Source organism: Prunus avium, chromosome 3 (assembly GCF_965620075.1).
Source record: "Prunus avium chromosome 3, drPruAviu1.hap1.1, whole genome shotgun sequence".
In the NCBI taxonomy this organism is placed as follows: Eukaryota; Viridiplantae; Streptophyta; class Magnoliopsida; order Rosales; family Rosaceae; genus Prunus; species Prunus avium.
In genome coordinates, this window is record NC_142286.1 from 33,867,524 (window position 1) to 33,893,916 (window position 26,393).

General features: G+C 37.6%; 7 protein-coding genes and 1 non-coding gene across 11 annotated transcripts; 5 read left to right on the forward strand and 3 right to left on the reverse strand.

Annotated features, from left to right (window-relative positions):
• The first annotated feature begins 645 nt into the window (after nucleotides 1–645).
• On the forward strand, nucleotides 646–2,514 carry LOC110764257 (uncharacterized). 3 transcript variants are annotated; one of them, XR_002527877.2, is made up of 6 exons: nucleotides 646–846; nucleotides 977–1,133; nucleotides 1,224–1,274; nucleotides 1,488–1,580; nucleotides 1,895–2,040; nucleotides 2,184–2,514. XR_002527877.2 is itself a non-coding variant. In XM_021967184.2 (5 exons), the coding sequence occupies exons 1-5, from the start codon at nucleotides 719–721 to the stop codon at nucleotides 2,241–2,243; spliced, it is 489 nt and encodes a 162-aa protein (XP_021822876.1). In that variant the 5' UTR covers nucleotides 650–718; the 3' UTR covers nucleotides 2,244–2,514. The 3 variants fall into 3 exon arrangements, 1 of the variants encoding a protein (XP_021822876.1); XR_002527878.2 differs by having other exon boundaries at nucleotides 1,895–2,018; XM_021967184.2 differs by lacking the exon at nucleotides 1,895–2,040 and having other exon boundaries at nucleotides 650–846.
• A 338-nt stretch (nucleotides 2,515–2,852) lies between these two features.
• Nucleotides 2,853–5,562, forward strand: LOC110764298 (glycosyltransferase BC10-like). 2 transcript variants are annotated; one of them, XM_088250317.1, is made up of 10 exons: nucleotides 2,853–3,314; nucleotides 3,391–3,507; nucleotides 3,613–3,716; nucleotides 3,815–3,886; nucleotides 4,008–4,089; nucleotides 4,231–4,311; nucleotides 4,395–4,436; nucleotides 4,551–4,643; nucleotides 4,780–4,926; nucleotides 5,129–5,562. In XM_088250317.1, exons 1-10 carry the CDS (start codon nucleotides 3,048–3,050, stop codon nucleotides 5,300–5,302), a joined length of 1,179 nt encoding a protein of 392 aa, XP_088106443.1. In that variant the 5' UTR covers nucleotides 2,853–3,047; the 3' UTR covers nucleotides 5,303–5,562. The 2 variants fall into 2 exon arrangements, with proteins under 2 accessions (XP_088106443.1, XP_021822917.1); XM_021967225.2 differs by having other exon boundaries at nucleotides 3,616–3,716.
• A 284-nt stretch (nucleotides 5,563–5,846) lies between these two features.
• Nucleotides 5,847–10,545, forward strand: EMB2795 (condensin complex subunit). Its single transcript, XM_021967188.2, has 13 exons — nucleotides 5,847–6,266; nucleotides 6,501–6,602; nucleotides 6,819–6,936; nucleotides 7,141–7,214; nucleotides 7,292–7,349; nucleotides 7,441–7,641; nucleotides 7,761–8,047; nucleotides 8,173–8,317; nucleotides 8,414–8,658; nucleotides 8,756–8,786; nucleotides 8,927–9,066; nucleotides 9,435–9,545; nucleotides 10,257–10,545. The coding sequence occupies exons 1-13, from the start codon at nucleotides 5,997–5,999 to the stop codon at nucleotides 10,443–10,445; spliced, it is 1,971 nt and encodes a 656-aa protein (XP_021822880.1). The 5' UTR covers nucleotides 5,847–5,996; the 3' UTR covers nucleotides 10,446–10,545.
• An 886-nt stretch (nucleotides 10,546–11,431) lies between these two features.
• On the forward strand, nucleotides 11,432–14,801 carry HPL1 (hydroperoxide lyase 1). Its single transcript, XM_021967194.2, has 3 exons — nucleotides 11,432–12,045; nucleotides 13,133–13,514; nucleotides 13,853–14,801. Exons 1-3 carry the CDS (start codon nucleotides 11,593–11,595, stop codon nucleotides 14,491–14,493), a joined length of 1,476 nt encoding a protein of 491 aa, XP_021822886.1. The 5' UTR covers nucleotides 11,432–11,592; the 3' UTR covers nucleotides 14,494–14,801.
• Nucleotides 14,802–15,665: 864 nt separating this feature from the next.
• Nucleotides 15,666–17,786, reverse strand: LOC110764288 (uncharacterized). The gene is made up of 3 exons (XM_021967216.2): nucleotides 17,361–17,786; nucleotides 17,018–17,041; nucleotides 15,666–16,249 (listed from the first exon to the last, which is right to left on the reverse strand). Exons 1-3 carry the CDS (start codon nucleotides 17,563–17,565, stop codon nucleotides 15,903–15,905), a joined length of 576 nt encoding a protein of 191 aa, XP_021822908.1. The 5' UTR covers nucleotides 17,566–17,786; the 3' UTR covers nucleotides 15,666–15,902.
• A 1,150-nt stretch (nucleotides 17,787–18,936) lies between these two features.
• On the forward strand, nucleotides 18,937–21,646 carry LOC110764302 (uncharacterized). The gene is made up of 3 exons (XM_021967230.2): nucleotides 18,937–19,412; nucleotides 20,059–21,164; nucleotides 21,351–21,646. The coding sequence occupies exons 1-3, from the start codon at nucleotides 19,092–19,094 to the stop codon at nucleotides 21,550–21,552; spliced, it is 1,629 nt and encodes a 542-aa protein (XP_021822922.1). The 5' UTR covers nucleotides 18,937–19,091; the 3' UTR covers nucleotides 21,553–21,646.
• Nucleotides 21,647–21,840: 194 nt separating this feature from the next.
• On the reverse strand, nucleotides 21,841–22,044 carry LOC148295992 (small nucleolar RNA U3). Its single transcript, XR_015834953.1, has one exon. It is a non-coding gene; the product is annotated as a small nucleolar RNA U3 (small nucleolar RNA).
• A 182-nt stretch (nucleotides 22,045–22,226) lies between these two features.
• Nucleotides 22,227–26,010, reverse strand: LOC110764297 (uncharacterized). The gene is made up of 9 exons (XM_088249787.1): nucleotides 25,694–26,010; nucleotides 25,180–25,251; nucleotides 24,880–24,972; nucleotides 24,152–24,194; nucleotides 23,581–23,687; nucleotides 23,357–23,452; nucleotides 22,789–22,979; nucleotides 22,622–22,694; nucleotides 22,227–22,499 (listed from the first exon to the last, which is right to left on the reverse strand). Exons 1-9 carry the CDS (start codon nucleotides 25,886–25,888, stop codon nucleotides 22,362–22,364), a joined length of 1,008 nt encoding a protein of 335 aa, XP_088105913.1. The 5' UTR covers nucleotides 25,889–26,010; the 3' UTR covers nucleotides 22,227–22,361.
• Nucleotides 26,011–26,393: the final 383 nt, after the last annotated feature.

Below are 26,393 nucleotides of genomic sequence, written 5' to 3' on the forward strand. Positions count from 1 at the left end.
TGAGTAGAATTTCTTGGTCATGCAAATAACTTTGCTTCTTCCTGAGAGAAACCCAAATTCTAAAATTCTTTATTTCTTGCTTCTTACCAAATCCACCGCATTTTGAGCCCTTTTTTTTTTTTGAAAAACAAAAACAATGCTAGGCACATTTGTATATTATTTTGTGTGCGAAATTCTATAATGAGGATGTCATATATGAATATGAAGAGAGGTGGTATACAAAGGGAGCATTTTTGCTTACCACTTTAATTATAGGTGTACCCTCACCACCATCCTCAATGCTTGACACGTGTCCATAGATGTAATCATGATTCCATAAATACAAAGCAAAAGTTAACTATGGTTATATTTATGGACATGTGTCAAGCATTGAGGATGGTAGTGAGAGTACACTTATGGTTAAAGTGGTGAGCAAAAATGCACCCGTATACAAATATGATACGACAAGATGGCATAGGCCATGATCAATTGCCCTGACCCACGTGGGGCCCTACTGTTTTCTCAATTGGGCGGTGCATTTTTTAATATTTTATGGAAGGAAAAATCAAAACAGACAATCCATTCCAACTCATCTATGATTGGTCCGTTGAATTCAGCTGGTGGGCCCAGGCGACTCATACTCCTCCTCTTCCCTATTTCTTTCCTTTCCTGGTTCTACAGTCTTTCAGTCTAAAGAGAACAGCAATTAATTAATTGGAAGTGAAAAACGGACGAGGTGATGACGGCCGCGGATGCGACGACGTCGTATTCACCGTCGACGACTGCAACGATCCCGTCGAACCTCCCTCTCATCTCTGCGTTCCTCGCCTGCGCTCTCGCTCAGTTCCTCAAGCTCTTCACCTCCTGGTCCGTACAGTTTCTCATTCCTCCAATTTCAATTTTTTCCGCAGCTGAACTTTTCAATTTGAAAAATAAATTTGGAAATTTTAGAGTCATGAGGGCGTGAAAATTGAGTGTTTTGGGTTGCTGCTCTCAGGTACAAAGAAAGGAAATGGGATTCGAAGCGAATGCTCGATTCCGGCGGAATGCCGTCGTCGCATTCGGCCACGGTGACGGCTCTGGCGGTCGCCATTGGCCTTCAAGATGGCGCCGGAGGACCCGCTTTCGCCATTGCTCTGGTCTTAGCATGCATTGTATGTAGAAAAGTTTTACTTTTTTTTTTTCCTTCATATCATGTTTAGTAAAAAAGATACCGTATATTTACATTTTTGAGTATTTTCCAGGTGATGTATGATGCCTCCGGAGTGAGACTTCATGCTGGTCGTCAAGCCGAGGTAACATCTCCTTGCATGGACGTAGATGCTTAAAATTATGAGCTTGTTTTATATAGAAATGGGAATCTGTTTTTGTGTACATGTTATGTTGTTAGACTTACAATTTTATATGATCTAGTTTGAAATTTGACAACATATTGGGTGTTTGGTAAGAGAAGATTATCGTGTGTGTTTTTTGATACGATTAATTTATCACATTGATGGGTGTTGCAGTTGCTGAACCAAATTGTGTACGAGCTTCCTCCGGAGCATCCTTTGTCCAGTGTTAGACCTCTGCGCGATTCACTTGGACATACTCCCTTGCAGGTTTGTTGCACTACTCTTGCTTGCTGCACATCACTTGAGTAAATCGGAAAATTAGCTCACCATGTTATTAGAAAATTATGTTGTCTTAATATTCATGTTTTGATTTTAAGCTCATTGTGGTTGCCGTGAAGCAGGGCAATTAGTAATCCCATTCTGCAGATGGTCCTTAGCTAATTAAACTAGAAAAGGAAATTTTCTTTGTCCCCATAATTCATTTCCTAGCCAGAGTAGTAAATCGTGTGAACATGTTCATTAACCATTGACATTTTGTTGCAAAGTAGCTAACCGGTGATGCTTCTTGTTTGCTTGTATAGTTAGCAAATGCAATACTCTTACTCTGTCATGCTGGCTCCACTGGACAAAGCTAGAATGTTATTCATCGACCATTGTTACTATGGATCGACCACTTCATTGTTATCATCATGAAGTAATTACAAGGTTTAGCTTCAGAGAAATACAGGTTTAGACATACATGCATTGTAGTTAAGTTATCTTGTACGGTAACCATTATTATAGCTTTGTTGAGGGGGGGCTTTTTTAGTAAGATATTCATAATCTTAATCTTCAAGTATCAATGAAATTTTTTATTTGGTTTGGTCTCAGGTTGTTGCTGGTGCCGTGCTGGGATGCATAGTGGCATATCTAATGAGGAACACCAAATAAGATATCTTATGACTGATACTTGATTCTTTGAGCTTCATACTGATTAGCTATTGACTGGAGGCCGTAGTTTTGGCAAGGGCAAGGGCAAGGGCAGAGAAAGAGCTGATGTAGGATGAGTTCCTAATTGTTGAAAGCATGTAAAGGCATTTACAGAATAGGGGCCTCCACCTAGATGCTGGGGTGGGGGACTATATTTTTATGACGGATTTGAACATTGTTGTTGTGTATACAGAAGTTACCTTCACTAAATAAAAGACACCCCTTTGTGAAACTCTTGATGTTCCAGATTGTTTTCTTCTCTTTACTGGCGTTTACTGTCAGTTTTTCTGTAATTTGCTGATATGATTAATGGGCCGCTTGGCTTTAATATGATTTTTAAGCTACGAGAATAAAGCCAGAAGTGCATCTTCAAGTCTATACAGTTGCTGAGTTTCTGATTATGATAATTGTAACGGATATTAATTTGGTTATTTAAGCCTAGTTCATGCTGCTGGAGTTTGCCAAAAACTAAATTAAAGAAAGAAAAGAAATAATAAAATAAAAAGAAGAGGCTTTAAAGATTGAAAAATGGTTCTTAAATGAGGAGGGGACGTGTTTCATTTTCACTGGGTTCTTAACAAATAACAGACTTGGAGAAACAGAAATGCAAAGTGCAGTTTCAGCTTTCCTTATTAATTGACTCTTCAATCCACAAGCACCTTCAAACATCGAAGTTGAGAACGGTTCCTTCAACTCTCTCTCTCTCTCTCTCTTGCGCATATACACAGAGGCACTTGCGAAAAAATAGTGAGAACAAAACTAACCATGACAAAGAAGAGAGCTTCATCACCCATGCGCCAACTTTTGAGGTTGGTATCAGGTCTCATCATCATTGTCAGTATCTTTCTATGTCTATTGGCTTTCCTTAGAGTGTTCCATTCTCAGTCCAAGCTCCCACCATCATTCTTCACGTCTCGGAGGTCTCATGCTTTCATTCATGAAGATCAGTTTAAAGGCCCTCTGAAAGTTGCCTTCCTCTTCCTCGTTCATCGGGATCTTCCTCTTGATTTTCTCTGGGACACCTTCTTCAAGGTTTGCTTGAAATCGGTTGTGAACAGAACCATAACATGGAGAGAGGTTTTGATATGCTTTGTTGTGAGCTTTGCAGAATGGCGATGTGGCAAAGTTCTCAATTTATATTCATTCAGAGCCTGGTTTTGCATTTGATGAATCAACCACAAGGTCTGCTTTCTTTTACGGTGGACAGTTGAACAACAGCATTCAGGTGTTCTTTTAGCTTCTTTGAACAAGTACAGCTTCAATTTGTTCATATTTTACTTGGTTCCGTTGCTTCGTTTCTTAGTAAGATTGACTGGCAATTATGCTGCAGCAGGTAGTATGGGGAGAATCAAGTATGATAGAAGCAGAGCGCTTACTACTTGAAGAAGCTCTGTATGATCCAGCCAATCAAATATTTGTCCTTCTCTCAGATAGGTAGGTCTCGTCACCTCTTATATATGCAATTGACCTCTTCCAACCATATAAAAAACAAACTAATTTGCACTTTTTGTGTCTATTTCTTCATTCTGCAGCTGTGTGCCTCTGTACAACTTCAGTTACATTTACAACTATGTAATGTCTTCTCCAAGAAGCTTTGTGGACAGGTATTTGATATCAGCAATAACCAGAATGAATGTTTTTCAGAAGTGCTGGTTAAATTTTTGTGTTTCCTACACATATGGAAGAAACAGTGAAGCTGAACTTTTTGTAGTCTGTGCATTATAGCTTCATTGATGTTAAAGGATTTCGTTATGAACCGAAGATGTCACCTACTATACCTGAGGAGAGATGGCGAAAAGGATCCCAGGTTTTATATCTTCCATGTATATTTGCTGCCTTGAGATGGAATATATAGTTCAACTGAACACAATTCTGCTTTTCTTTTCTTTTCTTTTTCAAGATATTGATTCCTCCTATTGATGTAACGTCATGTTGATCTCATTCTCAGTGGATAACTTTGGTTAGAAGACATGCAGAAATTGTTGTGGACGACCATACCGTTTTCCCCGTTTTCAGGAAATTCTGTAAGGTATACAGGGAGGCTTTATCTGGTCCCATTTCCATCTGCCTGAAAGTTTCTTTTGACATCTTGAAATGTTGCTCAACTTTCAGCGGCGGCCACCAATAGACCTGAGTTTGAGGCGGCAACTTCTTGTAAGGAAATACTGTCTTTTAAACTTTACATGAAAAAGAAGGAAGAAAAAAGGGTTTGCCCCTGGCCTTCAAAGAGTATGTATATACATGTGATGTGCTCGTTATTTTCCACAGGAACATGATTTCGATTTCAAGTTTCTAATGCAGACAGTTCCGAAGTATCGCAATTGTATCCCAGATGAACATTACGTGCAGACACTACTTGCAGTATGCAGATGCTTTCTGTTCTTTCCTATATTAATAAACAAATGTTTTCTATGCTTATAATCTTTTAAGATGTGCTTTGTTTTGGAAAGTTTATAGGGAATTTCATTCACATTCTGCATTTGTGTGTTGTGATAAGATAAGTGGACTTGAGGACGAACTTGAACGAAGAACATTGACCTACACATCATGGAATCAGACAACGATACTAAGGAAAAGAAGGTCTTGGCACCCTATAACGTTTGATTATGCAGATGCAAGCCCTTGGAAGATGAGAGAAATTAAGGTGAGTAGTTCTTTTGTCCCACATAAGAAACAAAGTCTATAAAACTTGTCCTGCTTGCGTTGCATGCATAACTTGATCAATTTAAATGGCCTAAGCTATCTTGTTTTCCTTCTGAGGATTGGATCCAAACACCAAACTTCATGTGGCCTAAGATATATCAGTCTGCTTGTTTTTACTTTTTGATCATATTTGTTTTTTACAGGATATCGACCATGTATACTATGAGTACGAACAACACACCGAGTTCTGCCATACCGGTTCCAAAATCGCTTCATGTTACTTGTTTGCAAGAAAATTCACTGTCGGAGCTGCCATGCGCATTCAGAGAGAAGGTTTGATTGGTCCTTATGATGTTACTGCAATACCAAACATGTGACTAAACTGCAATACCAGATATGAGGAGGCCTCTATGAAAGGAAAAAGAGATGGACACAACTCTTGCATCACAAGTAGTGGCCAATACAATGCAATTGTACAAAGCAAAACACATTAACTATTTAAATGGTTGTAGTTGCTCACTCGTTTGTTCATTTGAAATTCCTTTATTTTTATTTTGAATAGCAGAAAACCAAAAGTCTGCTTTGGCTACTAAATTCAATAAAACCATGAAGCTCTAAAACACATAACCTTAAACAACCCTATTGATTCTCATCACTTAAAACATTTAGCTACTGAAGTAGTTAGAGCAAAATGTAAAGAAATGAAAGTTGTACACTATTTTACTTTTAGGTCTTTTAAACAGTTATCACATTGCACATGCATCGCGTCTGTGAACCATCTAATTTTATTATTATAACATCCACAATAAAATGTTGGAAAAAATATGTAAATTAACAGTTTTTGCAAAGTGAGAACTTTTTTTTTTTGTTGGGTGATATTCAGGCAATAAAGATTGATGCACAAAATGGATGGTCATAGTATTGTATGTATGATAAGCACCATAACAAATCTCTAACGTCAAAACCCCACAAAATTTCAAACACAAAGTGGAGGGAAAACCTCTTCGTCTATCAGTTCCCATCTCAACTCTCCCATTCTCATACTTTCCCCAATTCAATTTTTCGATTACAATGGCCGATACCCTAAGCCCTAACCCAACGGCCCAGAAGCAGAGGCTCCCGATGGCCGCTCGTCTCCAGTCTCCAACCAGCCCCTTCTTCCTCGGCTCCAACGACGACCACCTCGAGCGTGCACAAGCACGTGCGGCACGCGCCGCAGCGATTCGCAGAAAGTCCATTGCGCTCAATTTACCGCCACTGGATGCGGATACTGATCCCTGCCTCGGCAAGGAGCAGATTCTTGAGCTGTTCCAGAATTGCATCAAACTGGCTAGCGAAAATGTCTCTCTCTCTCTCTCTCTCTCTCTCTCTCTCTCTCTCTCTCTGTTAGTTTAGCATTCAAAGTTTTGAAATGAATTTGATTTAACAAAAAGTTAGAAGTCAATATGAGTGTGAATTTTGAAGTATTTCATGTTTTAGGACTTAATGATAATTGAAACAAAAGGGTTTTCTGTGGTTGAATTTTGATAACCCTTTGTACTGTATTAGATTTTGAGTTTTATCTATTGGGTGCAGAAAATTAATCAAAAGAACACATGGGAGCTCAATCTGATAGACCATTTGACGGAAATTATTAAGGTTGAAGAGGAAAATGACGCTGAGACGAATTTTCAAAAGGTAAGCTGTGCCTTTTGATGGTATGGTATATATAGGGTTTGTTTTTAAGTATTGTTCGTCGTTTGTGGATATTTCGGATTTGTTTTGGAACTTGAAATCTATGAAGACCGGAATTTGGTAATTTTTTTTTTGTTTTTGAAGTGTGGCCAAAAGTTCATTCATTTAATTGAATATGCCATGTTCAATTAAATATGTATCACTTTTCTACCTGTGCAGGCAAGCTGCACTCTTGAAGCTGGAGTCAAAATTTACTCATTAAGGGTGGATTCAGTACACTCTGAGGCATATAAGGTCCTTGGTGGAATGAATAGAGCAGGCCAAGAAGACGAACAAGGTTTGGTTCACTATACTTTGTTCTTTCGTTTCTTGTTCAAGTCTTTTACTTGAAATTCTTCGCCGAAACAATTTAATTGTTAACGGTTTGTAGGAGTGATTACTATGTTGTATAGTTATCTTTAATCAGCTCATCTATAGTTTGAAATTTAACTGTCAATTTGTAAAGTTGTATAGTTCTCTTGATGCTGTGTTGTAATGTTAGATACTAGTCCGGATGATGCCGCCGTTGACAATGGACAAGATGTGGCGCATTCCAAGAAAGAGATGGAGAAAAAGGTTGATAGTTCTCTGACTCACTCGAATGATTTAATAAACTCTGTATGCCAAGTACTGATGTAAATTCATAAATGCAGTCACCTTTATCAACGCTGGAGTCGTCTTTTGAGGCTCTAAATGTAAAAAAGTTTGATGGTGAGCACACATCCTTGCTATCCGTATAAATAGTTTTAAAGTGTGAAATGCGAGGTCAAATTTGTAATATTAATTTGTCTGTATTTTTCAGTTGCATTTGCAGTTGATCCACTCTATCATCAGACATCTGCACAATTTGATGAAGGCGGGGCTAGGGGTCTTTTAATAAATAATCTTGGAGTATATGGTAGATGCAGAGTTCTCTTTGACTCGTCGGAAGTACCAGCGAAGTGCATGTCATGTGATAATCAACATGATAAGTCAGATACGATCGATCTTTCTTTTGCTAGTGGTGAGTTGCATTTTTGGTAATGTATTGCTTTCTTGGTAACTCTTGTCTTCCCATATATATTTTTTTCAAATGAGAATATTCAGTTTTAATAACAGTCATGTTTTCTTGTTCTTTTATAGAGTATGTTGAACAAATGGTATTGAACATGCGAATGAAAGATGAAATTTCACCAACTCTCAGGAATATAGTCAATCGATTTGATGAAGATAACAGAAGGCCAGTAGATATATATTCCTGTTCTCAGGAATCAGCAGAGCAAGTAGACGCAGCCCATAATAATGAAGTTGAATTTGATGGTGATGTACCTGAGAACTTTGGGAACTGGGATTATGATCATGATGACCAAACAAGCATGGTAGAGGAGGGCCTTAACTGTGAAAATTCAACTTTTCCTAGTTATCACGAGGTTTTTTGAACAAACTATCCCTATAATTGGTTTTGATTGTATATATTTGTTCAGTTGGTCTCTCTCTAGTTGTGTATATAAGTGAAGAATCACATTATTCCCTGATAATCTCTTAAATTTTGTAGGAAAATGAACCGGGTGCTTTCGATGAGCGTGATAGTGAGGAGAGACTTAAGGACGTTGATGAGTACTTGTTCTTAAGTCTTGGATTAACTTCAAAACAAAATGCATGGGCAGGTCCTGATCATTGGAAGTATCGAAAAACTAAAGGTCAGCTTCAGTGGTTATATCATCAAGCAGTATGTGGATGTGCATTTCTTGTGCGCCAATAGTATGGTAACATAGTGCAACAATATGTTTTTTCAGTTTCCGAGATTGATCCTTCTGGAGAACAACCAGTAGCGGTTAAACGACACAGGAAAAAAGTACAGCCTGATCTTGATTTCACGAAAGCCTTGGAAGAAGAAATGCCAGATATTTTTGCTCCTCCAAAAAATCCGAAGTCCTTACTGCTGCCAGCAAATAGAGCACCCTGTAATACAAAGCTTCCTGAGGATTGCCACTATCAACCAGAGGATCTTATCAAGCTATTTCTGATACCTAATGTAAAGGTAATGTGTTGCAACAATCATATATATGTTTTTCCATCAAAATGGTTTATGCTCTTTCCTTTTCATGAAATGATGCTTCTTTTTTTTGGTGCTGCAGTTCCTTGGAAGGAGAGGCAAGAAGTCCTCAGGTAAGAAAGTTCTTTCTTGTTGGTTGGTAATAAATAGGGATAACCAATAATTAACATTTTTTCTGGATCCTTTTATTTTATTTTAAATTTTTATTAATGATCAAATGTGCAATTAATATATAGAGTACTTGTGATATTAGATGAATCGAGGCAACAGTCTGATGATTATGGGCAATCGCCATTCTACGATGATGATAATGTATTTGGTGGCCAATATAATGACGGAATTAGCCATAGTGATGTGGAGGACTTTAGCACACTTGTTTCTCAGCCTCGCCAGGTTGGTTTCTAACTTTTCAGCTTGATGTAATTTGAGACCCCTTGCAGTTGACCACAAGTCTGAGAGTGAGTGTTAGGTAGCCTATGACTTGGAGAGTTATGGTGGTTTACAAACCTGATTTCATCTCAAGTATTTTACAAGGTTTTTTTTTTTTGGATGAAGTAGGAAGAACTTTGTATTTTATTTCTCCCTTTGTCTTACAAGTATTTTACAAGTTTATAATTGGATTTTGTCTAGTTTTATAGATATTCATCATGGAGATGATAAGGGCTGCAATCTTAGGAATAGTTTTAGTATGTAATTCAAGGCTCATTAAAACAAATCTGTAGTTTTTGCTTATGCTTTCTTCCTACATCTAAACAATACAGGTAAACAAAATTGAAGTCCACTATGACAAGACTTCCAAACAAGTTGATGTCCAGGTTCTGAAAGAAACCCTTTGGGGCCATGTACAAGAATCTGTTCAAATGTCGACACAGGTGCGCTAAGTTTTCTTTTTCATTTCTTTCTTCAAATAATTTTTTTTGTGCAGTTTTCCTTAGGCTATATAGTATATAGCTTATGGAATGAGTTTTTACATTAAAAAAAAAAGTTAGAAGACGTATGAAAGCTTGATTCGGGATTTATTTCTATACTAATACGAGCCTATCGATTATTGATGTATTATTCCAATTGATTGAAGAACAACACTTTTCCTTTTTTTATTTGTTCATGCTGCAATCAATCTGTCTGTTGGAAGAACGTACTGGTTACCGGTAATGGCCTTTGATGTGATCGGCCAACAGAAATGCATAAGTACCTCTGTCCTATATGAGAAACACTTATGTGCAATGAGGATAATATTGTTTTGCTATTTCCTAGCCAATCAGGTTATATTACACGTGATAACTTTTCCACTTTGTATAACTTGATTGTTCGGGGATAGTAGATCAGTGTTATTCCCGTTTCATACAAGTTTTTCTAGTCTTATATTAGATACAATTATATTAACAGAATAGAAGATCAACACTGAACCATATTTAGGAATAGGAACTACTATTACTCCACATGTCTTCTTTAGTTACCGTCCGTTTGTTTTACAAAGAGTAAATCCAGAAAATTTATGCATCTACTGCCCAACTGCTTTATTTATGATATACATTATTTTGAGAAGGTAAATTCTGATTGTTGATATTTCTGATTTTGGAAAGGGTCAAGAACAACTGGCATCCTTCAAGCAAATCTTGGCCAGCTTCCCAAGTGACTGCAGAGCTGCTGGAACTATCAATGAAATCTCCCCTCATCTGTGTTTCATATGCCTTTTACATTTAGCTAATGAGCATGGCTTGAGAATCCTTGGCAACACCAATTTGGATGATCTCAGCATACACCTTCTTTAGCTCTTGACTGTTTATGATTGAAAAGGAAATGAAATGGAAAGTGTGTTTAAAGTGTACCTTACAACTCATATTTATGATAATCTCCTGCTGTTCCTTTCAATATTTTATTTTAAATTGGTCTTGAAGACAAGGATGAAGTTGATATTGGTTTTTTAACTTCTTGGTCTTGAATCAAATCAAACTAAAAATATTATATGTGCCCCATTAAAAGCAATGTTATTTTTTAATCAATAGCAAGAAATATTATTCAAAAATAACAAAACCGTAGACTATTTACTCAATCAATCAAATGACAAGTCCGGCAAATGTGGCCCTTGAAAAGTACCACCAAAAATATCGATTGAAACATACCCCACGTTTCGTTCAGAAAGGCAGGACATGTGCACACACAGCCCTATCCTGATCACAATCAATCCTGATCACAATAAAATCTTCTCATTCAATTACAAGATAATTAAATAAACAATGACTTCAATGAGCTGTGATGCATTTGTTTGTGGCACGATTCTCAACGAGTTCCATGCTGCTAATTTATTTTTGCGTTGAACACATATCATGTGCTAATTATTAAGAGTTTTAAGTCTTGCAAGAGATCATGGTGGCCTTAATCTTTCATTATTAATCTTAAACAACAGCTCCGTAGACACGAGATTTAGCCAACTTGATTAGAATGGATGTGCTCTTCACTTTGTATTCGAATTCGAATACCCCTTTCCGCTGTTTAGACTAGAATTTACCTGCCCCTATCCTCGAACATGAAAAAGGAACTTAAAACTCATATATCATAGTTAAATATGATAGCATATGTGATTTTTTTTAAAGTGACAAACATATTTATTTCTCCCCTGTTTTTTTGGGGCAGAATATTATTTTTTCCTTGGAAACAAACAAAAATCCACTTATTATTGGCTTAGTCAGGAAATCAATAAAGAAAAATATAAATGCAGATTTTCAGATGAATTTTTCACGTTTTTTGTGTGTCAAAAGTACCCGAGAAAGACTACAGAGCATTTATAACCAAAGCTCTTACCTTTAACCTCACAACTACAGAAACTGCAAAACCACAAACATCACTCCACTTCACAACACAAAATCTCAAAATCTCAAAACCCAATACAAAATTAAAAAAATTATATAAAAAAAACCCATGTCTTTCATGATGAGCTTAACGCCTGGCATCCCATCATCATCCTCATCCTCATCACCCTCAGCACCATCATCACCACCGCTCTCTTCACCGCCGGCATCACTTCCGGTCCGTACGATCCCAGGAACCTACGGCTGGCCGCTGCTAGGGCCCATCTCAGACCGCCTGGACTACTTCTGGTTCCAAGGCCCTGAAACCTTCTTCAAAAAACGCACTGACAAGTACAAGAGCACTGTGTACCGTACAAATGTCCCTCCGAGCTTTCCTCTGTTTCTCAACGTCAACCCCAACGTTGTGGCTGTTCTGGACTGCAAGTCCTTCTCGTACCTCTTCGACATGGACTTGGTCGAGAAGAAGAATATTCTTGTTGGTGACTTCATGCCCAGTGTTAGCTTTACAGGGGGCTTGAGGACCTGTGCCTACCTTGATTCCACTGAACCACAACACGCTAAGGTATGCTCTTACATGAACTCATGTTGATACTTTTTTCTTTTTCTTTTTCTTTTTGAAAATGTTCAGATCCGGAAATGTTCTTTCCCAAAACAAATATTTTATATTATTATATAATCATATCGTAAATCTCGATGATTAATTAAGTTGATTTTTGTCTAAATGCGTGGCTCAAATTTACTGACAACATAAGCATTTATCTAACAACATAAATCTCGCAAGAGAACATTACTCGTTCGTATTTATAGATTCGGGTTCATTTATTTATTGAATGAACTTCTGAATTTCGGCTAGCAAGAGCTTGAAATTTTAGTTGCTATATTTTAAGAAGAAGAAAAAAATTGTGTTGAGCAATTGAAGATACTGTGGCTTGTTTATGTTTCTGGCTGAACTAGAAGTAGATTCTCTTATCAGAGTAATGGATGAGAGACTTGTTGGATATGTTTTCCTGGAGAGTAGGGAGGTTGCTGAAAAGTCCCAAAATGGTCCAAACGTGTGTAACACACTGGTTTGTCTTTTGTCATATGTTTAGGCTGTGAGTCGAGCCAATCCAAAATTTGTACCAAGAAAATTGTGAGTTCTGCAGGACCCCTACTCCTGGGACCATTACAACAATTGTTGGTGGTCCTAACCTCCAGTTGAATGTGAGATAGATATCTTAAATTTTGAGTGGACTAAGATTAACAGATTGCTCAGTAAATTGGGATTAATTTTCCACGGGTTTGGTCAATGGTCTCTCTCTATTTCTGGAGAAACACTTGTGTGAAACGGAAATAGCACTATTTTGTTATCTTCGGCCAATCATGGCATGCCACACATGATAACTTTTCCACGTGGCATCATGTGGTTTGTTGAGGATAGCAAAACAGTGCAATTCCTGTTTCATACAAGTTTTTCTGCTATTTCTTGGTGCTTTCTCTTTTTTTTCTTTTATATAAAATGAACTACTACCGTTTCATCTGAAGTTACCATGGTGATTAAAGTTAACCGTACACATTAATAATTCTTAGTAAATATGGAATGAAGTATCATCTTCTTGTGATATGTTAATTTCTTGTTAAGCTAATTACAATCTTAATATCCTTCACAGATCAAGAACTTTGCCATGGATATCTTGAAAAGAAGCTCCAAGGTTTGGGTACCTGAGCTCACTGCTAACCTCTCCACCATGTTTGACACAATAGAAGCAGAAGTGTCCAAGGATGGGAGTGCCAGCTACTTGATCCCACTACAGAAATTCATTTTCAATTTCCTCACAAAATGCTTAGTTGGTGCTGACACAGCAAGCTCACCCAAGATAGCTGAGTCCGGCTATGCCATGCTCGACCGGTGGCTCGCCCTCCAACTCCTCCCCACTGTCAAGATTGGTTTGCTTCAGCCTCTGGAGGAGATTCTCCTCCATTCTTTTGCATACCCATCTTTTCTTGTGAGTGGAGACTACAACAAGCTTTTCCAATTTGTTAAGGAACAAGGTGTGTTACCAACAAACTGTTTCTACTTACATTTAGTAGCATATTGTAGATTACATCTTTAGGGAAATGTTCTCTTGGCATATTGTTCATATGGACCACAAATCGAGTTGATTATTATGTGAATATGTTGTCCAGATTTACAGGCGACATAAACATTTATCTGCTGACATAAGTTTGACAAGAGAATATTACCATACATCTTCGTAGGACACACATATAATATAAGGCTATTAGAGATATGTTCTATAACGTGGTCGATAAATCCGGTACAAATGACATTCCTCAACAAGTTTAAGCATGTACATGTCCATGAACACAAATTATGGAATTGTTTACAGGTAAAGAAGTAGTGAAGAGAGGTGAAACCGAGTTTGGACTGAGCCAAGAAGAAGTAATTCACAACCTTCTGTTTGTGCTTGGTTTCAATGGGTTTGGTGGGTTCTCTGTCTTTCTACCAACGTTAATAAGCACAATAGCTAGTGACACCACCGGCTTACAAGACAAAATAGTCAAAGAAGTCAGAGAAAAGGCGGGTTCAACTTTGACTTTAGACTCAGTAAAAAATTTGCCACTGGTTCAGTCTGTAGTATACGAAACACTCCGGTGCAACCCGCCGGTTCCTCTCCAATTCGCCCGGGCCAGGAAGGACTTTCAACTCAGTTCGCATGACTCGGTTTTTGACATCAAGAAGGGTGAGTTGCTTTGTGGGTATCAACCACAGGTGATGAAGGATGAGAAAGTTTTTGATGAACCAGAGACTTTTCAACCGGACCGGTTCTTGAAAAATCAGGAGTTACTGAACTACTTGTACTGGTCCAATGGACCGCAGACCGGCTCACCAAGCCAGTACAACAAACAGTGTGCTGGAAAGGACACTGTGCCCCTCACGGCTTCCTTGTTTGTTGCTTATGTGTTTCAAAGATATGATTCAATCACTGGGACCGCAACTTCAATCACAGCCCTTGAGAAGGCCAAGTAAGAGAGCAATGTGAGTGATCACAGTCGTAGAAATGGGGATGTGATGGATGATGAAATAATGTATTTGTCTGTTTTTGTAAATTTGGTGTCGTTCAGGGGTTTGTAGTAAATTAAAGCGGACAGATACTTGAGGGAAAAGGGCAAGTTGGGTGTGCCTAGAATCATTAAATAAAAGTGAATAAGAATGTAAAGAAGGGTTTATTGTGGTGGGGTGGATCAAGGGTTGCCCCCACTCCACTTGTACTTATTTGGCTTTGTTTGGTATGATTTGACAAATTGACAAAAATGAGTTCACATTCCTTTCCAAAAGCATGCATGCCCTCATTTTAAAAGCATTGAATGATTAGGTTCCTCCCAAACCAAGATTATTAGGATGCCCCTCATTTTTTGCAATACTTTGTCTACAGATCTTGTAGCTTTTTCACAAGAAATTCTTGTATACTTGCGATCTTTGTATGTAACTTTTCACTCACAGAACATGATTAGCAAAACCATCACATTCTAAGGATTGAGAAGTTGCATTGTATACTACAGTCTCGGTGTGACAACTCTTCATTTTTTATCAAGAAAAGGAGGAAGAATTCAAACTTGAAATTGCTTCTAAGAAGTGAAGTACCACTAAACTAAAAAGTAACGTGTCACTGAGTTTGATAATCTTCCCACTTCTCCAGTTTAAGAGTTCTTCCTTGCAACCCAATAAAAAAAAGGGTTTCTTTCCATATTTCATCCCATCTCACCTATTGCTGGTCTTTGGGCTAGCAAAAGTCCCACTTGCCCACAAACTGGGCTTTGCTTCCCTAATTAACCCAAGGACATCATGGATGACTGGCCAGCTGAGGTATTGGGACAGCCCAATTTTGTGTATGCCAAAACAATAATTTCAGCCTATGTAAGCGTCTACTTAGAATCCTCTCAGGAAGTGAAGCTTTCCTACATGTTTCCCACCACTCATGCCCAATATTGTTAGCTTTGATCAATAGCAGCCAGCAGCCAGCAGCCTCCACCACCTCTTATCAGATCTATGGAGATTTTTAGACCAAATACAAGAATTCAACATTCCTCAATCAATGAAGCCAGGATTTAGACAACCATCCATACTGACATTTAATGAAGAATTCCTGCTTTCAGTCTTACATGTGGAACATTCAACTATAATTGGGTGGAGAATTGGGATGATCTGGGTTCTTGACAACATTCATTGCTTTTGAAATGCTAGATAACAACTACGTTCTCTGTACTTTTAACTGTAAATACAAATAATTCAGTCTGGTAAATAAAATTGATTGCATAACATGCCCCATTTAAGTTGAAGAAGAGTGTCCTAGTAAGAGTTTGTCACTAACAAAGAGAGGAAGTACCATGTTGAAGAAGATTAGCCTTTGGCTGTTCCATAACTGCCACAGAGGGTTTCTACACAGTCTGAACATTTCCTTGCGTCTGAGTATGAGACTTTGTAACCCCTTCTTTCCATCCTCTTTGACGAGCCCTAAGCTCCCATGTTGCTGTCAGTTTCCTCTGTGCCTCTAATGTTGCTTCAGCTTTCTCCCTTGCTTCTTCACATGTTTCCATCCCTGAATTGCACTTGTCTGCTTCCTTCTGATACTGGGATGCAATCTTCTTAGCCTCCAGCAGAGCCATATCAGCTCGTTGTTGATTTTCTATAGCTTCAGCTTCCCGAAGCTTCAACTCTTCAGTCAAAAGATCCACAAAATTTTTCTCGGTGTCCTCATTCACCTCTGGATCATGCTTTGCACAATCTGCAGAATATGTGCCAAATACATAAATACACAGTGGAAGCTTCTAAGGATTGAATGAAATCTGAAACCTTCATGTAGCCCTATAATTGCATCACCCAATTTGAAAAACCAAAAATACTACCTAAATTCTAAAAACCAAACTTATGAAAACCACAACCTTGTACTTTGAGATGCAACTTAACCTCCATAATTCAAGGTAATAAGTATTTGAATTATTTAGATGATCGTTCAACCAAAATAAGAATGAAAAGGATAAGCATCAAAGGCACAAATCCATCCTTCAAGTAAAATCAGTAATTTTAAAGAGCAAGTGAGTTAAGATTGACCAAAAGAGAGAGGGCACAGGAAAAAGAAAAGGCCAGAATTCAGTTATGGTCCAATGAAAGAAATCTACTAGGCTAGGAGCTCTTGATGCAGTCTTAACTGCAAAATGTGTAGTGTGGAGAAACCACACACATTCTACAGAATCATCTAGATGATGTTGAGAGAGTGAATTTGAGAAAATAAAAGTGAGCAGGAAAGTTTGCAATACTGCAAGACTTCACATTTCTTCCAGAAAAATTTGTCTATTGGGGAGTGGGATCTGAAAGTGAAAATTTTGAGACGATGATACTGGATTGAATGATACTTGCCACATTATCAGTCCTTAAAAGGTAACACCTCAGGGAAAATGAATTATCTAACATAAGTAGTCAAGTTATATCACAAAGCAATCAATCTAGAACATCATACATGCAGAACAAGTTAATTTGCGGTGAAGACACTAACCTGCAAATGAAATGTTGCTGAGTCCTGCAGAACAAGAACAAAGCAAGATGAGTACGCATCTGATAGTGATGACAATCAACTAATAATACAGTAAAATCAGCTGAATGAAGTAACGCAATTGATTAAAAAAATCCCAAATTGATCACAACCAATAAAAGCTACCAACTTTAGATATGAAAAATAATGGAATGAATCAGTGAACCCAAATGGGATTTTGAGCGCATTGGCATAAAATCAGTACAAATTGTGCTAAACCCAACAAAATAAAAAACGTAAAAATAAAAGAGATCCAATCAGATCTAGCCAAAATGGATCATGGGCAAGTGAAAGCAGAGCAAATTACCAATGGGGATGGAGAGGAGAGGCTGAGAAGAGCAATCACAGGTGCAAGGAGGGCAAGAAGATAAGGAAGAAGAAGATGAAGAGTGGGAGACGGCAGCTAAGCCCTCCATGAAGTGCCAGTAGAGAGGTGGGCCCACTATGTACCCGGCTATGCAGACCCCGACTATCACCAGCCCCGCCTTCAACACTGCTGGACTCATCGCCATCTCTCTCTCTCTATCTATCTCTTTCTCTCTCTTCCAATCTGGGTTCTTCCTCAGCTTGTGAAATCGAATCGAAAGTCCCGAGCTTTTGAGCCGGCAACGTCGATTCTTAACGGTTTTTCACGGCCCGACTGCCGTATAGTTTTAGTTGGGACTTGTGAAGATCAAAGATGGCTTCTTTACATCTGCGAAAGCCTGTGAGACTGTGACCGTGTTTTTATCCAATTTTTATTAATTTGAGAGAGACTTTTTGCCGGTTGGTCCATTTCCATTTTCATTTCCCGGTTTATTATTTTGTGTAAATAGTCAAAGTCAGTTTTTGGTTTTGTGTTATCACTAATAATTAACTCTTACATTTTCAACTTTTATTATTATTTGAATTTAATATTTAAAGTAACTATTTTTGTAATTTTTTAACTTGATGTTAGTTTCAAATCCAATTTTGATTCTTGCACAACAACTTAGAACTATACTAATTTTGCTATGTGTAGTCTTATTTATTTTACATAGATTAAGTTCTGCCTTTCTAGAGATATGACCATAAAATGAATTCATTTTTTATTTCCAATAAGTGCACAAACTATAGATTTGATTTTCTTTTTAAGTAACTAAGTGTTATGATTCAAGTTTTTGGTTTATATTAACCAGCGTACCATAAGTAAGTGTTGAGTTATTTGACACGATTCGTTAAAATATACATTTCTTCCACACAAAAGCAATGTAGTTTTTAATGATTTTTTAGCCTTTTAGTTTGCAATAAGTTATAATAACTTAATTTAAGTTTGTTACGAGTTTGAAGTCTTTATTTTGGTTTAATCAAGTATGCTAACACATATTTATATTAGTAGTAGCCCAACTCCTTATAAATATAGATTAGGTCCCTTAACTTTGACGTGAGAGCACGTGTGGTTGTTGGGCCCAACACGTGAAGCTTTGCTCTGATACCATAAAGGAAATTGAGCACGTGAAGCCTTGCTCTGATACCATGAAGGAAGTTGAGATTCCACCCCAAAATCAATTGGCAATGGGGGGAGTGTCTCAACTCCTTCTAAATCCATACTAAATCCCTTAACTTATCAATGTGAGACAAACACTCTCAACAGATGTAACATTTTAAAGTTATATTGACTCTTTGTAGGTGGATTATAGATGCAATTTTGAAAATTTAAAAATAAAAATAAAAAAAGACTTTAATTTGCATATTATGGTATCAAGTTCGAATCTCATGACATCTTACAGTGTGTGTGAAAAAAAGTCTTCGATTTGCATAATATCACTTGTATTAAATAATAATAATAATAAATAAATAAAGCAAAATAAGAATACAGAGCTGAATTTAAATTTTATTTATTTATTTATTTATTTTCAGAATTACCACCGTATCCCGAGTGAACAGAGAGAGAATTCAACAGAAACTGGTGGGAAGTGATACCATGCGATCTAGTAACTCTCTGCCCCTCAGTCACTGAACCACCGCCCTATCCCAAACACAGAGAGACAGAGAGAGGGAGAGACCAGCAAGCCTGAAAATGGCGATGGAAATCCCAACGGATGTGATAAAGGAGGTGCAGATCTCGCTTCGGAGAGAAGCGAAGATGTCGTCGTATGACCCAGATGACACGCCGTTGCCAAATCTACCATCCGTCGAAGAAACCATAGCGGATTTGGATCCATCCCCGCCGTACCTACGGTGCAAGCATTGCAAGGGCAGATTGCTGAGGGGCGTTCAGACACTTATTTGCGCCTTCTGTGGCAGAGAACATTGCAAGGACCTTCCTCCTGACCCCATCAATTTTCGCGACACTTTTGGCTACCGGTGGTTGCTCAAGTCCCTGAGCTTGGATGGATCGGTATGCGACTTAATTTTGTATGTATTGTTTGGTTGATGAGAAAATTGAGGTTAAGAGAGAAAAAAAGGGGTTCTTGTTGTGTTTGGTTGAAGGGAAAACGAGAAAGAAATGAAATTTAGATTCCCTAATTGCTTTTCTGGAATGAAGTTATTTTTATTTCAGGGGAAATTAGAAGAAAAAAAAAACAGGAAATTTTAGAAATTATATCATCTCGCTTCTAGATGATGAAAAAGATTGAAGCTTTGAATGTTTTCGTTTACTAATTTGTTTTACGAGCTCTTTTTAGAAGCCCGGCGGAGTGATGAAGTTGATTTCACATTTCCTATTTGAAGCTATTTGTGTTATCATGTAGTGTATAAAAAAACTAAAAGCTTGAAGCCAATTTTGGGATTATGCAGAAATTTAGGATAGTACATTGTATATGGATTTGCATCACAGTCTACTTGGCACTAAAGATTATGAACAGGTCACACTCAGAACTTTCTTAGGGGCCACAGATTTTTGTCCATTTATTCTGAAAGCATATCACATATGTCAGAAATTATAGTTTTGTTTGCTAAAGATGAGGATTAGTGTTCTGTCATCAACGTAGGCTGTGTACTTAAAATAGGGAAGACTTAGTGAAGTTTGAGACTTTGGTTTGCAGGAGATAGTAGAATTACCCACTGGAGCAGATGAGTTCAACAGAGGACAGACTGCACGGAAGGATGAATTACGTCTGTCTGATCTTTTGAATCTTGAAATAAAATGGACCTCTAAGCCAGAGAAAGTTGAGATTGATCTCTCAAATGAGACACCAACTCAGCCCAAAAGCTTACCAGATTTGGCCGGAGTAAATCTCGACAACTTTTTTTCTGAAGGAAAAAAAGATGCTGCTGCTAATATTTCTGAAGAGCAGCTGTTCGAGTCTAGCACACAGACTTCCGGTGAAGAAAGTAATGCTTTCGAAGTTCGTGAAACTCTTAGACTGTTTGAGAATGTACAGCCTTTTGAGACAGTTGTGCAGTCTACTGAAGGAGAGAGTGGTGATTCCTTTTCCGGTTGGGCAGCAAATTTTCAGTCTGCTGCTTCTGAAACCCTTCCTCGTGCTTCTGAAACTCTTCCTCATGCTTCTGAAAACCTTCCGCAAGCTTCTGAAAACATTCCCCAAGAATCAAAATTAATTGATCCCTTTGTGGGTTCCACAGTGGATCTTTCAGCCCACATGGACACAGTATTCGGATCTGCAGTAGACTCAACTGATGAAAAATCAAACCATAGTATGACTGGGTCTGCACCCATGACTACTGACTGGTTTCAAGATGATCTATTGGGCGTTTCCAAGTCTGGGTTTGCTGGAGGTCCTGAACAGTTTGAAACGCTTGCTGAGGTGAAGGGTATAACTGAGAATGTGAATAACTCTTTTCCTGCTGATGTTGATTGGGTTCAAGACAATCAATTACAGACCACTAGCAACAAGGCCCCTGATAATAAGATTACTGATGAGGATGAGGATTCATTTGATGCTTGGAATGATTTTGCGACCTCGAATAGTGCACAAAATCTTGCTGATAGTTCTTTAAAACAAAGTATTAATCAGACGACACCTGTTGACCAGACTTCTGTAGTAGATTTGTTCAGCACAGCTAGCAACTCCAGGGATTTGAATTTTGGTAGCTTATCGCAACCGGATTTCTCAGCAGGAGCATTTAACAGTTCCAATGGTTCAACTGGAGTGGATATGGAGCAGGCAGAGTCTTCTGTTTTAGACAGGTGCGTGCTTGAGCCTACCTATTTGGCTGTTATTATAGCTTCAGAATCCTGGTTTGAACTACCATGAAACTTATTTGAATGTTTTATGTTTGCATTTGTGAATGTAGTACATGAAACTTGATGGAAAAGGCTTTGATTTGTACTTTGAACAACCTATCTTAACCATATTTTCTGTTGCATGTTTAGTTTGGCTGATTGGAGCACAAAAGATGAAAAAAAATCTGAAGATGTTGCGGAGGGTGGAGATGTTTCCAGTGCAAGAGCAGGGTCAAAATCTGAAGACGTGGAGAGAATAATGTCACAGATGCATGATCTCTCTTTTATGCTCGAAAGCAGTCTTTCAATTCCTCCCAAGCGGGATGAATTACATTCGCATTCCCAAGATTGAGACCTAATTTGTTTGAGTTTCTATCAATGCAATGTTTGCTGTTCATGCTGTATTCTAGATCTATTTGTTCAATTTATTCACAATTTTGTATTTATTATTTTTTGTTTTATAATCTTATGTAGAAATGGTAAGCTAGATTAGAAAGAAATGAGAATTGGTTAAATGCCCACTTACCCTTACTTCAATTATATTTTTGATGGTTCAAAATACTAATTTGCTATAGCAATTTTGTTGAGGAAGAAAGTGAATTTATAAAATTAGTAGTATGGAAGAAAAAAAGTGATTGGGGGTCTGTCAGACAACCGTTGTGACCACCCCAGCTAGCTTGATCAGCGGCTGAGAACGATCATCTACTGCCACAATGATTGGAGACCACGAAGCTGCTAATCACTACGGTCGTGGTTCATCCACCAGACTTTGGTTCCTGTCTCCTTAGTAATCAAGGATACAGATGTACAACCTATAGAACAGATCCTGTCCAAGTAAGGTCGTGCACATTCAAGCACGACTGAACTTTATGAACAGCACTTATCTCTGTCCAGCGTCGATGTGATTCACAAAGACAATGGCTAAATCCCATTGCACCTTTCTTAAAATCAAACACTGATTCTAATTCATGCTAAAAGCATTCAGAAACAAAGCAATTAACATTAAAAACTAACAGTCTACAGTTGCATTTATTCTAAAACATGATACACGAGAATTACAACGAGAAAGAAAGTACGACTATATTCTTCATTCTGTGTGGATGGTATTTCTTCTGTGGTGGTGGTGCCTGATCAGCATGGATGGATGCCATGGTTTGCCATTCAGCCTTTAGCCACGCGACCATTGGACTCGGCACCTGATGCTCCATTAGGCTGCTTCCCAGCTGCTCCATTAGGCTTCCTCCCTGCAGCAACGTTGCAATACAGGCGCCTCAGATACGACATGGCTACCGGGTCTTCCTGGAAAATAGAAGTGTCTCAGTATGAATCTTGGGGTTTTGATGTGAAACTCAGATATCCTAAATACCTCTCGGCAATGGATCCACCATTATAGAAGTGTTCAAAGTATGTCAAGAACTTACAGAGACGAGGTTAATAACTCTAGAATCCCTCAAGCTCCTAGGGAGACATAGGCTTAAGCTGTCAACGTCCCTGCTGTGAAAATTTCAAACACCAAACTTGCTTATAATCAAACAAATGAAAGTAATGCCAATATCTCTGGACCCTTAAGAATAACTTAATTACTAACGTTAGACCATCTGAGAGCCTGAGAAAGCAGTGAATGATGAGCTTGAGCAGCCGGTGGGAGGGTTCTTCGGGAAGCTTATCGAGCATCCTGCTAAGAACTTGAGTGATGACATAGAATCTATCAGCGAAAGTGATGCAGTACTTCATTCCCTGATCACTGATCAGAATTCTTTCAATTATGAATGTGGCCACCTGTACATTCAAAGGCACATCAATCTTAAGCCTTATGATCAAACAAGGAGACAGATGCAAATAGGGTGCAATTCAAATTGTGATTTCCCTTTGTCCAAAAAAAAAAAAGCAAGAGACTTGTATCTCAAGTGGTTAAAAGCATTTGGTCCTGCATCATCTGAGGTCCTAGGTTTGATTTCACCCATCCCCCAGCATCGCTTGTATATAAAAAAATGTGATTTCCCTATTCCAGGCAGAAAATTCCTGTTATCTGTGTGTTTTGTTTCCAATTTACTAAATTCAAGTAACAATTGCTACATAAATTACCATACAGAAATTCCCAACTTACAGCCATGAGTTTTGGAACAATTATATGTATAAACTTCCTTGTTACTTACAGTTCTTGACAGTATAGTGCCAACTTCAATGCAGCGGATGCAGTAGCAGAACACTTGAGTTTGGAGAAGGAAAGTGATGATGTCTTCATCATTATCCTGAACAAGGAAGGAAAGGGGGGTCCAAATTATCATTATTTCATTAAGTTCAAAGAACATTAAATTGTTGAAAAATAGAAGGGAATGAAAATGGGATTGAAGGCATAAACATAATTTCATACATATACCTTCACAAGGGCACCAATAACACCCAAGCTGGACAGCCTCAGATATTCATAAGGTTTTTCCTTGCTCTTAGTGCCGAGGAAAGGGTAGATATACATTGGAATGTTGGCTGCACACAGCATGTATACAATTCAATTAATTAGATGCATTGCATGACTACAAAACTCAAACTATAACTTCCTCTCGTTACTTTACAGGAAGCCCTCTTCTCGTAAGATAAGTCCCAAAAGTAAATGAAGTCCTCATACCTGGGGCTCGTCTGGTGTCTAGTACTAGATTGGATAGGATAACTCCGTATATTTAAAGCATGTTTTAACGAAGAAACGAATTTTTTTAATACCAATTTGAAGGTGTAGAAGCTGAATTACTCATGAAGAAAACTTGTCTCATTTAATCCCCAGTAAATAGTAGGATAAAAACATTTTATAACTTATACCCCTCCTAATCCCCCCAAAATGAAAAATTATTCACCTCTACCTTCATTTCCTCCTTCAACATACCTTAGATTTAGTGACTTATCCAATCCATTCCAATCGTAGGAACTAAACGATCCCATTATTTTAACAAACTTACCTTTGACAAATAGATTTCTTGTCTCTGGATGAGCAGCTACGCACTGTAGAAACAAAATAATAAACATATTAAATGCCATTTACTTGTACAAAAGCAACATGACAATTTAAGCTTACTTTCTTAGGTAATAATTCATTACAAGAATAAAGACTTCATAAAAACCATCATTATCTTTAATTCCTAAAATGTATGTCATCAAAAGTTCTCTTGAATTGAAGTATGAAGAGACTGACATGAGAATTAAAGAGAAAACAAAAATGATAGGGCGAACAGTGGCGGAGCCAGAAATTCTATCAAGAAGGGTCAACTATAAATAGCTTAGGAAATTAGTTTTTATAGGAAAATATATATATAATTCATTATAATGATTAAATTTCAAATTTACAAATTTAATATTTTAGTAAGTATAACCCAAATTCTAGCAACCTAAAAATAATGAAAGAGTATTAAAAGTTTATTTTAGATAGAATGAGAAAATCAAATAAAATCCATGACACACACATATAAATGACATATGAAGACATGAAAACAAATATAGATCATATTCATGTTCATTGTAGACAATTTACATTTGTGAGAAGGGTCAATATAGTAAATATAGCTATAAAACAACTTGGATAACATAGATAAATATAATATTTTCAAAATATTGAGAAGGGTCAAGTGATCCTTGTGGGCCTTAATTGACTCCGCCAATGAGGGCGAACATATAGGTAGGTAGATATAACCTGATATAGAGAGAGTGTGTTGCATGCTCGATTTGATGCCTCATGAGTAAGAAGATGTGGAGATGCGACCATTGGGTACACTTCAAGAATTTCCTAAAATGATGAAAATATAAATAAATCATCATGAATATCAATCTCGAAAATTAAGAAATTTGCAATGAGAAAAATCATAATATATATATATATATATATAATTAAGTTATCTCTGTCATTTAGTTTTTATGTGTTTAAGCGTTAATTCCACCCATTTCATCAAATTAAAAATAAATAAATAAAACAAAACCAAGTTACGCGCCATACCTTTAACAATGTATATGTGGTGCCAAAGGAATGCCACAGCAACGGAGCCAAGTCCTCACGAATTTCCCTGATCTGTATATTGAGGACCACAAACAATTAATAAAAATTAAAATAAAGAGAAACAAAAAAAGTACCCAGTAATATATATGCATGTGGCTAAACTTTCATTTTTTATTTTTTATACAAGTAATATTCTAAACTAAAAGAAGGGGGATTGGAAGAGTCGGAGCACATCTGCTCTAATCAGCTTGGCTAATCTCATTTTTGCACATGTGGCTAAACTAACCCACAGAGATATGCTCATACAAAGCACGTGGCAGATATAGACTGGTGACATGCAAATACATTTTTTATCTTGAAAAATTATAGAGCTAATACTATGAAATCGTTTTGAGCGACATGAATCATGTACAAAAATATACCAAGAAATATATGTATATGAAATGCATAAACATAAGAAAAGAAATTAGATACGAAAATGATAAATGTATATACGATCACGATCAGTCATGACCTTGGAGAGGCGTTGCAGTGCGTTTTCTCGGGTACGTCTGTCGCGAAGCTCAAGAATCCACTGCTCCACATTCACCTTTTTGAACGGGTCAGCATCATTAGGCCGGGTCGACTCTGAGTTGTTTTGACCCGATGTAGCTTCCGGTGGCGGTGATGATGATTGATCGCCGAGCAAAGATTCAGTGATGACAGCCATTAATTATTGGAGAAATGAATTAGCAATGCCAAACAATCAAAGAGAAGAAAATGCCTTGGTCTCTTCAGATCTCTATTTTCTTGTATAGTGAGTGTAGTGAGGGAGGAGAGTGAGAGGATTGGTATGGAGGCGTTTGGTTGGGACTTGGACTCCTTCATGAAGGCCTCTTATTGAGTTTTTATAGCCTTTGGTATTTATTTTACTTTCTTTCCTTGTTTTTGGATATAGTTTTATCTTTTTTTGATTCCGTAATTTTCAGAATATTTATTGTGTGCGCCTTGCATACTCTGCTGGACTTTCACTTGTAAAATACATGGGGGCCCAATGTTTTTCCCGAGTCTTCTTAACTGTGAACGAAAAAGCGCGTTGTATTGAAAGAGAATTCCTTAAATCTCATAGCTTGAATTCTACTTAATTATGATGCAACGCATTTACATGTATCATTCATTGGTCTCTCGTCCGTAATTAGAATCTAATTGTAATTAGTGGGAGTCAAAACTCTTAA